At 38.4% G+C, this 10639-nt stretch overlaps 1 protein-coding gene across 1 annotated transcript; it reads left to right on the top strand.

Moving 5' to 3' along the window:
- The first annotated feature begins 2893 nt into the window (after positions 1–2893).
- Positions 2894–9711, top strand: SPIC (Spi-C transcription factor). The gene is made up of 4 exons (XM_009509864.2): positions 2894–2999; positions 4647–4759; positions 5702–5810; positions 9253–9711. Exons 1-4 carry the CDS (start codon positions 2894–2896, stop codon positions 9678–9680), a joined length of 756 nt encoding a protein of 251 aa, XP_009508159.2. The 3' UTR covers positions 9681–9711.
- The last annotated feature ends 928 nt before the right edge of the window (positions 9712–10639 follow it).

Here is a 10639-nt window from a genome sequence, read left to right as displayed (position 1 = left end):
GTATATATAAATGTTGCAAGAGGTAACTACTATTTTACAGCAGTTTCATGGCAAATGCTGAGGAGATTTTGTAAAATGTGCCTCTGAAAGACTTGTTTGCAAAGAGCGATGGCACAGGATAGATTACGTCAGCAATAAGAAGTTTTGTACAGAAAAACGTAAGAGTTGTCATCCTGTAGGATGCGACATCATGGCTTGTAACTGCTCAGAAAGCGTGTGGCAAATCAGCAACTACAGCTTCTCTGAAGCTGTACTTAATGATTTAGTAAATGCTTTTGAGCTGGGCCTGGGCTACGAGCATAAGCTTTGAAGCAGAGTTCTGAAATTCCCTCAAGCTCTTATTCTGGGGTCTAGTTTGGTCTGCTTCTCACACTTTGGTAAGCAGGAGGTTCAGATAAAACCTCAATGTCCACTGTAGTGTATATGGGACAGACGAGGGATGTAGGTTTTTGCCCTAGATATACATACTGGTGACAGATTTGTTAGGATGTGCCATAGTCAAAAGAAATCTCTCCCAGTGCCTCAAATCTGCATGTCTTGGACAATACTTAAAACATTTAATTTTATTTTATACTATAAATCACCCTTCTTTCATGCAGAATGAAGGGCCGTGCTAGCAGTGTATTATACCTTTACTCTCAAAAAAATCCCTACCCAAAACACTTCCCTAAAATCAGCTATTTAATGCAGCCCCTTTGCCAGCCCATTGCTGTGGGAACTCAGTCTTTCATTTATTTATGAAACCAGACAGATTTTTGTGTTGCGTGTGGAATTGAAATTCTAGGTAAGTGTTCAGACTTTTTTTTTAAACTTGCTTAAGGTGTGACTTTTTTTTTTTTGGTATGAATTCAGCTGTGCAAATGGTATGACCATTCAACACTACCTTGCCGATACTTGTACTTGCTTTGAAAGGCATCAACAGTGACTGCAGATGTTCTGCCAAGGTTACCAAGTATCAGTTTGGAGTCTGAGTTAGACAAAAGCAATTTAAGAGACGTGAATAACTTAAAATTAGGGGAACGCTGTGTGAGGATCATTACAAAGGAGCTTTATGTCTTTAACTTCTACAGCTCTATACCGCAAGAATCTGTGGCCACCATTGCAGCTAAAGGATTAATGTGGCCCAGTCTGGTTTTAGAATGAAATTAAGTCAGTTTATTGAAATACTTGCTGCACTGAAGTTAAATAGAAAAATCTAATTCAGTGAGGTCAATTTACTGAATCACCAGGTTTTAGGCATATATGCTTGGTCAAGATTTAAAAAAAACTTCTACAAATTTTGTCAGTACTTTAGAACATACTTATCTGAGGGGGTGAGTCTTGGATAAAATTCTTTCTCATTTATATTTATATTTATGTATCTTGTCTCTTCTTTGCATTTTAAAACATCACACAGACACCAGTTTTGCATCTGCTGAAATAATTGACAAGATTTCCAGTATTTTCAATAGATTATAATAGAACCTTTAATGAGTAAAATGCTGATTATACATTATTATTATTAGTAGTAGTAGTATTACTATTATTATTGTTGTTGTTACAATTTTGAAATAATAATGTAAATAAGAACAGGAAAAAAAAGCCTGATCATTATAATCTAACAAATAAAGCTGTAACAAATAAAAAAGAGGTACTAAGGAATTGTTTCTGAGTAATGTTGTATATGAAGTATAGTCCATATTAAACTGACTGAAAATGTATCTATTTTCACTGTTTATTAAACAATCAAATTTGCTTCTGGAACTCACAATTAGTCTGAGAGTTTATGTATATTCATATACAGTCGTACGCTAATCCTCATTATGGAAAAAAACTTTCAACTATGTCTGAGAACAAAAAAGACTTAAACACTTTCATTTGTTCAGGTCAGTACTTTCTTTGGAAAATTAGTAGTTGTGCTAACTAAGACCAACTGTCAGCAATAACACATTTTCACGTCATAATGTCTTTAAAAATGTGTTTACAAAGATGTGGAGAGTAATCTAAAAGTTACAGTATTAATGAAACTGGAAACTTTAGTAACGAGCAATGTTATCAATTAAAAGCCCCCAAAATACAATGTTGCAATTATGCAATTTCATTAAAGTACCACTTCCCAATCCTAAATTGCTTTTATCTGTATTATTAAATATATTTTATTGCATCACTGGAAATAATGTGGAGATATTTCATTTTGTTGATTTTATTTATACTGAGTGAATTATCATTTATTTTGAAATATACAATTTAAAATACTGTTTATTTTAAACAGGATTCAAGTTTGATATCTAAAGAATGGTGAGTCTACAATGGCTTTTTTCTCTTTCATCATCGAGCGTATCGAATCTGCTACAGAAAACTCTTAGGCAAACTCAGATTCTGGGGAAAAATTTTAGCTTTTTAGAACAAGTTGCTCTAAAATGACAATAAACAGTTTTCTGGAAATCCACACTTGGTTTCCTATACCGGCAGAGTATAGCATTTTCTCTGCATAACTACTTCATAACTTGTGCGTTATAATTTTTGACATTTCAATGTTATTGAATGGTAACTTTGGCTTCATAAATCATGTTACACAAGTGATACATACCTCTGTATTACATACTATAAAACACTCCAATAGCAGTAACACCCTTTATGTAAACTTCTGCTGCAAATTAAGGAAATGAACCTTGAAACATTTGCACGAGTTAGTAATGTTACCCGTGTGAGTTGTCCCACTGACCTCAAAGAGACTCCTCAAAGGAGTGAGAACTTTCTCATAATAGTAAACGATTATGGTAATGCCTCAGTGCCTTCAAAATACATATTCCAGGAGGGTCTATATTCTATATAAACACTGTATTTATTTGGGATTTTCCGACTGACAATGTTGAAAGAACCAGCCTGGTCCTTCCTGGCTCCTGACAGAAAAATGTTCTTGCAGAGTTTTCCTGACCAAGACGTACTGGGCCAGGCTTTCGAAGATGCGCTAGAAGTACTGCAGCAGCACTCTGACAGAGAAATGCAGTATTTACCAGGTAAAAAAGACCATTATTCCATTTCATTTACCATTCCGTATTTTTAAGGAAAGCATATCTGAAGACATGTAGGTGGGAGAGTAATTTCCCAGAGGTGGATTAACGGACAGCAGAAGGTTACATTGGGAGGATGAAAGGGGGAATAATATGTACTGCCCAGTGGGGCATGCATCTTCCATGTCACAGCATAGGGAAACCTCTACCTTCTGCCAGTACTAGCCTAGTACTCAACATTAGGTGTACTGAGATCAGATTTCCTATAATCAGAGGATGTATGACCATAGTGCAACAGCCATTTTCAAGTTTTGATGCTTTAATTGAAAAATGCCCTTCTGTTATGCTGTGAATAAACTAATACAACAATGAATTCCAGTGGGGGTGGGGAAAAAAAACCACGAAAGAAATTAAAAGACCAAGAATCCAACAGGTGAAATTAATTTCCACAATTGCTTTTTTTACATTAAAGTATAAACTTGAAATATTTTTGTGCAGAAATGATAGTTTCGGTCTGAATAATTAATAGAAAAGTGTTTTTCTGGGTTTCAAGAGTTTTCTACTTTACAAAACTTAAAATACAGGCAAGCTGTAAATTGTTCCAGTTCAGGCAAGGTGTTGGCAATTAAATGACTATATAAATTACTATATTATTAATACACATTTGAAATGTTTGGTGTTTTTGCACTGTAAATATAAATAGTAGGAAAAGAAAATAGGAGGCTGTATCACAAACCGTCTAAGTCCAGAACAAAATATCTACTGTCTTCTGTGCGGAATGCATTTCATACAAGGAAGTTTATTTACATACTATCTATTATATACTGAAATGCAAATAAGACCAATTGGACCATATCTTTAGCTGTTGTTAGTAAATTCTTGGCTCTGCTGCATTGGTAATTTACACGTGCAGAAGGACTATATATAATTTCTTGCAATGTTCTTGCCTGTATCTGTTGTTATGGCCAATGGAGAGAGGTTTTAAACACTTGCAATTCAGTGTTTAGTAGGTCCCACAGCTGCACCCACATTTCCACTTGCAATAGATGCACCTTCCAAAATCTTCTTCCGGCCCCCTGCAGTGCATAAGTTACCCCAAGAGCCGCAGTCCAGCGTTCTCCTCTGCTGCTTTTAAACATCCTAATGTCTTGGGTTCCTTCTGTGTCATTTTTTCAAGCGCTGCAGATGCTCTGATGCTCCTTCACTTCATTCACGATTGGAGACTCTTCCTTGCATTGCACTAATGGCCTGCAGAAGAACTGAGTGGCATTCTCTTTTCCTTTCTAATAGGTGTATTACAGTAGTCTGTAATTGTCCCATTCCTTATGTTTGGTGATTTGTTTGGCCGTCCTTTTTCTATTAACCAAATTATTTCATAATACTGTGAAATATCTGACATTTTATATTAACAAGTATTTCTTTTCATCATGAAGGCAAGCAAAACCAGCCTAAGGGTGTGATTAGCAGTAACAGTACAGATTATGTTGGATAACCTGCTGATATGAAACATCTTGGCTCTGAAGAGTTTATTATCTAGAAGGCAGCCACAGGATACATGCTTTTTGGCAGACCCCGTAGCGTATTAAGTTGTTTGCTGTTTCGCTTCTCTCCCTTTTACTCACCCAGTTTTTGCTCCATCTTCCTAATTCTCAGGTTACAAAAATTGCCTGACTGTGATCAACCACCACCACCACCTCCGTGCAAGTCCCAGCTACTCTGCAGCACCATCTACAGAGGACCCAGGGTACAGCTGGAGAAATGTGATTGTAAGTGAATTGATGACTGATAAGAGTCAGACATAAATGGAAAATTGGCTGCCCGTTTGTGATTTCTAATATGAATCATTCTGCTAATTCTAACAGAAACTCATTCTGGCCAGGCATGATTCAAATGAAACTGCCTCGGGAAATATTTGCAAAACATGTTAATAGTCCCTTTTTAGGATTCATCTTAGCTGTTTGCCTCATGCTTCTCCATGGTTCATCATGTAACATGACCACTAAAAAACAAATCTACTAGTACAGCAGGGAAAAGGACTTCTCTCTGTTACCCAGGAACAGGCAGGGAACATCAGCTTCCAGCCTCTGCATAGCTTCTGCTGCTGTGAGAAAGTACCAGGCCTTTAATTTCTTCTCCAGCAGTTTGCTTTAAAAGTGCTGGAAAGACCAGCATTATCTGGACTCTGAGCTCAGCTTCAGCCTGCAGAGTCCATATTAATTCTTAAGAACAGTGGGAGTGTGGCCCCCAAGAGTGATGGAAAATTAATATTACAGGGGAGATAATTTCGGTCTATTTAAGGCTCCACAAAAGCCCATTTTCAACCAGCAGATTAGTGACAATGTGACACAGGAACTACAGAATCTGTAGAGACCACTGTCCGGGTGGCCCTTGTCTTTTACTAATCCTGGAAACTAAGTCCACTCTTCCTCCTCTGCTTCTAGCAGAAGGATTGAAGATCCAGAGTGAGGAAATTACTGTGTTTTCCCTCTTAATTTCTCCCCTGGTGGGCAGTCCTTCCTACTGGGCATAAATTGGTGCTGCTTGTTACTGGTACAGTACACTGCATGCCTTCGTGGCTGAGAAGTCTTCCACGCGTGAGGTGATGACAGGTTGCTTTCTGAAGGCTTCAGGCAACTAATTACTACCAGTTTCTTTTTCCTCAGAGAAGGTACTCTATTAATAACTCTTCATTGTCTTAATTCTTGAAGAACAGTGCAGCAGATTTTTATGCAGATGAGACTGTCTACCATACACTGCAGAATACTCCAGAAAGCCAAGTGATGCATGCTGCTGCTGCCCAGCCAAAAGCAGGGAAAGGTGTGTAGAAAGAGCATATCTTGATATGTACATTATGTTACTTTAAAAAAATCTCTTGGCAAATCATGCTTTCTCTTTTTCTTAACTTTTTCACCTTTAACAGGAAAAAAATAAGTTAACACTTAGTAGTAACTAGAATAAAACTGCTAGTGTTCAATTCCTAACTGCTAAATCTCATAAGGTAAGATAAATCTATTATCTTATTCTGTCGTCTTTTTTAGTACATGGAAAAACAAAGCAGAGACGTGTTTCACTCCAAATCGTCTGGGATGAATTCTGATGCAGAGAAGTAAATCTAGCTATCAATAACACCTTTATCCACTTTAATTACTTATTTTATGTCTTTCAGCAAGGGATGGTTTTCTTGAAGGTTTTTTCACATACATGAATGTTTTTGCACCTGATTTTATGCCTTTCTTTGTTTACTTTTCACATCACCTCTTAGCTTTTGTCACTTCCAGTGTGCATTTTTATATCTATTTTTGTGTTTCTTTTGGCTGGCTTTACTTGAGTGGATATCTATTTTGCAAAGAATAGGTCGGGTGGCACTGGCTGTTACAGTACCTTTTTTTAAATCACATTCATTCTTTGGGTTTTTTTTGTTTTTGTTTGGGACTCAGCATCCTTCTCTGACTCTGCTAGATGAGATTTACACAGCTTCCGCTCTGGGCTGTTGACTGTGGGGTCTTTTGAGTAGCTTCCTGGTTTTGCTGCTTTTTGAAATCCCCTTCTCTCAACTTGAACCACATGGTGTCAGTTTTTGGTATCATCTCTCCCCATTGATGCTGAACACTGCGGTTTCTGTTGCTTAATAGCTACTACCACTACTACCGCCACAAATTCCTTGGGACAATGGGAAGAGTAACCTCTCCTTTTAAGTTCTGTACTTCTAATACTTGAAATTCACCATTGCAAATGAAAACCTTTCAATCCAGAAATGTTGCTTTTCTAAGTCTTACCCAGTGTAGCACTGGGGAATTTTACATGTAAGTATCTGAATTCACCATCAGTTGTTACTGCTCTGTTAAACTTAATTTCCTATTTCATATTTCTTTTACATTATTACCAATCTTCTTTTCCCAAAGGCCATATGGCATAAATTTTCAGAATGACAGACTATTCTTATGGGGTTTTTTGTTTCCTCTTATGGGTTTCTTTGTGTCCATGGTGATGTTACTGCCAGAAACTGTGATTTAGGGGACTATTTCCACTATACCTAAATAAAGTTAGTCCTCTTGGCTTTTTATTAAAACATGAGAGGCTTTCTGCACCCTAGCAAGTAGTGTGGCCCTTTGGGAACAGATCTGTAGATGAAACTAACAGTACTGAGGACCCAAAGTCTATGTCTGAAGTGTTTCACAAGGTTTTATTTAGGGCAATCTCTAGGCTGACTGTGAGTTCTGAAAGATGCAGTGACTTAGATATGCTTCTGGAAAGCGCCTTTGACGTAGGTTTCCTCTGAAAGGAGTCCAGTTCATGCACATCAAGACCATTCCATGATCTGAACTTAAGCTTGGTGAGTGGAGACAATCGAGAGAGGTACATTGGAAATGCATCTGAATTAGGTGCACCTAGAGAGAATTAAGCTGCTTCAGGACAATTCAGCAGAGAAATCTAATGCAGATGCTCTGAAACATCTTCTGGAGGAACCTGCCTGTCTCCATGGGACACACAAGAGACCTGCAGATGCTAGCCTGCTAGCTTAGGCTGATGTTTAGGGCCTGGTAATGAACACCATTAGCTCATGCAATGAGGTGCAGTACTAATATCTGTGAACTAACCCCAGCTCGAACTGGTACGTCCACATTGTGTATCACTCTGGAGATAACAGCTGGGCTCTAGAAACATAGCCGCATTAACACATAGGAGCCAGTAAGCTCTATCAACCCAAGACATCAGCTAGAGTCAATGTGTCTAGAAAAAAAAGCTTGGGTAGAAATGACAGCTGAACTAAGAGGACAGACAGCATGAAATCGGATGCTGCTGCAGACATGGCTGCACTATTGTTTACAGCAGAGACTCAGTCAGCAGCAGTCTGCAGATTTTCCCCTGATCTACCATAGGTTCGTAGGTTTATAGGATAATTCAGGTTGGAATGGACCTAAGGAGGTCATCTTCTAAGATGTGTTTACCGTGACCAGGCAGTGTCCTTCACTGGTTTGGTTTTAAGCTTCTTATCTGGTAACGCTATATGTATTTCTAATAGAATATATACTTTTAGTTACAGGCCAATTTTTATTTAGATAATGAAACTTTATTAATTTTTTGGAAAGTACCTCTGATTTCAGGCTCTTCTTCTTCCTAGTCTGACTGTCACTTCTCTCCTCTTTCCTTACCACCAGATGCAGAATTACTGTCATCCCTAACAGATGTCTTGGCTTGACCTCAGTGTTCCTTAGCAACTGTCACTTTTCCCCGTTCCTAGTTTAAAATAGCCACGCAAGACAACACTTTATGAACTTTAGGTGCAGCTGCTTGTTTCCACTTTGGTTAAAGTGGAAGCCGTTCTTCTGCATAGACTCTCCTTTCTGCAAAATGTTCCTCTTTATCTCATAATCTTCAATTCTTCCTCCTTACAGCAGCTTCTTGGTCACCCTTGGCTTTGTGAAGGGAACTAGAAGTACTTCAGAGAGAGGGATCCACAAGACCTAAGTGAAACTAAATAAGCCTCGCTAGTAAACTTAAGTTTGAGAGCTGAGCTTGTGGGGACAAGCCCTTAGTTAACTGACAAATATTGCAGTACTGAGCTTGCTTTTTTCTGCATGGGAATGCAAGCTGATATTTCTGCATGTTTTTAGAAAACTACAGCGCACCAGAGGGTCAAGCTTCTTATTGACTAGTGAGGTGTATTGTTCAAAACTAGCTTGCTCTTCCCACTCACCCACTCACTGCTTCTTACATCAGAGACTGCCTTGCCTCCCCAAAACGTTCCTGAAACAAACGTGACAAAATTAAGTCATCTCAAAATCTCTGAGTTTTGATTAGGCAGGGAAAGCATTTATTCAAAAACATTCAGATTGGCTCTCCAGTACCTCTTCCCTGCACTGTCTGAGGATGTAATTTCCTGCAGTGAGTTCCTGGCCCAGGCACCTGCACAGCATGTGTCTGAAGGCTGCTGAAGGTGCATTCTGAGACCTACCACACCGTGAAGTCACCAGATATCTGTCATGATCCCCAAATAACCTGCTCTTGAAACTCTAATGACCAAACCCCTTTCTGTCACCACAGATCTGTACATGTTTCAGAACTATCATCCCATTTGCTGTTGCTGGTCTTCTGTTGAATAGTTTATGCTGATCTTTTAATTTGTGATGGGGTATTAGGTTTACCTGTGCTTTTATCTGTAAGATCTTTTACAGGAAAAAGACAACTGCTCATCTTTTAAAACGAGTATGAGTTCTGTTCTGACTGTTCTGACCTTTTCTACTTTATTTCTTAATAGGCAGAAAAAAACTTCGACTGTTTGAGTACCTCCATGAATCTCTGTATGACCCAGCTATGGCAAACTGCATCCAATGGGTGGATAAGCCCAATGGTGTCTTCCAGTTTGTCTCCAAAAACAAGGAGAAACTTGCTGAGCTGTGGGGAGAAAGAAAGGGAAACCGCAAGATCATGACATATCAGAAAATGGCCAGAGCACTGAGGAATTACGGAAGAACAGGAGAAATCATTAAAATTCGAAGGAAGCTGACATACCAATTCAGTGCTGTTGTTTTACAGAGACTTGCTCCATCTTACTTCTTGGGAAAAGAAACAGTTTATCATCCATACATTCAGTCTAATCAAGAATATCAGTGTGCAGATGACTGGATCAGTTACAATAATTACATGTACAACAATGGTTATGCACTACAGCATGCTAACAGCTAGGTATGTCTTTCACATAAATAGGCTTTTGTTAGCTAGTAATACTTTCCAGCACAGGAACTCTTCTCTGTACATAGCTTTTCCTTTAAGATATCATACAAACACATGAAGAGGAGGGTTTTAAAAATCATGTTGGCCTAGTTTTGTTCCTTTTGAAGTTAATGATAAACGGTCATTGACTATTGAAGAAAACCAGCAGCTGTAGGGCATGCTCTATTCTCCATTATGTTAATCAGAGGAATTACTTCAAATTCAAGCTGGTATATCCAAGATCAGGATCAAGGCTTCTGTCTGTTAGTGGACATCAGAGATCCCACCCTGACAACATTCACTGGATGTTTTATGCACGTTCCCAACATTTCCAATCAGAATTTAGCTGCTGTTGTACCATAGTGCACGCGCTCCTTATCAATTGGGTGCATGTGAACTAGAAAGGGAAGAGATTTGCCAACTGCATGAAGCTACTGTCTACTTTTTTAATCAGTGTTCTTTGTTAAGAGACATTTTCTGAGTGAATGCCTGGCTGAACGATAGAGTCCACATGAAGGTGCACCTGTTGGACTAGTTGTTGATCCTTGATGACTTAAATTAACATATCTTAGCACAGATCACGACATATGGTATCAGCATTGCCAGGTGCACATTTCACTGTTGGCAGTGGATTCATTGGGAAAGTGACCATACCATGAGAGGGTTAGTGAAGGATTATGCTTTTTCACGAAGTTATTTACAGTTCTTCCCCCACTAGTATCAGAAGCTGCACTTTTATCCAGCAGTTCTGTACTCACCTAACAAATATAGCTTTGTTATTTTTAACCTCTTTTGGAGTTATAACTTTATACATATAAATACAATTTCACTTCTCCAGCTCTTTTCCTATATGGAAATGTAGCTGAAATATCATGCTTTTACACCCCCTTTATGGGGAAGGACTAAATTTAGCTAAAAAGAGATTACTAGCC

The sequence above is a fragment of the Phalacrocorax carbo genome, chromosome 1, assembly GCF_963921805.1.
Source record: "Phalacrocorax carbo chromosome 1, bPhaCar2.1, whole genome shotgun sequence".
In the NCBI taxonomy this organism is placed as follows: Eukaryota; Metazoa; Chordata; class Aves; order Suliformes; family Phalacrocoracidae; genus Phalacrocorax; species Phalacrocorax carbo.
This window is presented reverse-complemented; position numbering and strand designations above follow the sequence as displayed.

Bases quoted from the DNA above. Each gene is read 5' to 3' on its own strand.
- SPIC (XM_009509864.2), top strand. From the start codon at position 2,894: ATGTTCTTGCAGAGTTTTCCTGACCAAGACGTACTGGGCCAGGCTTTC. The intron at 4,760-5,701 runs GTAAGTGAATTG...TAATTCTTGAAG, and splicing joins ACAGCTGGAGAAATGTGATT to AACAGTGCAGCAGATTTTTA. The intron at 5,811-9,252 runs GTGTGTAGAAAG...ATTTCTTAATAG, and splicing joins CCAGCCAAAAGCAGGGAAAG to GCAGAAAAAAACTTCGACTG.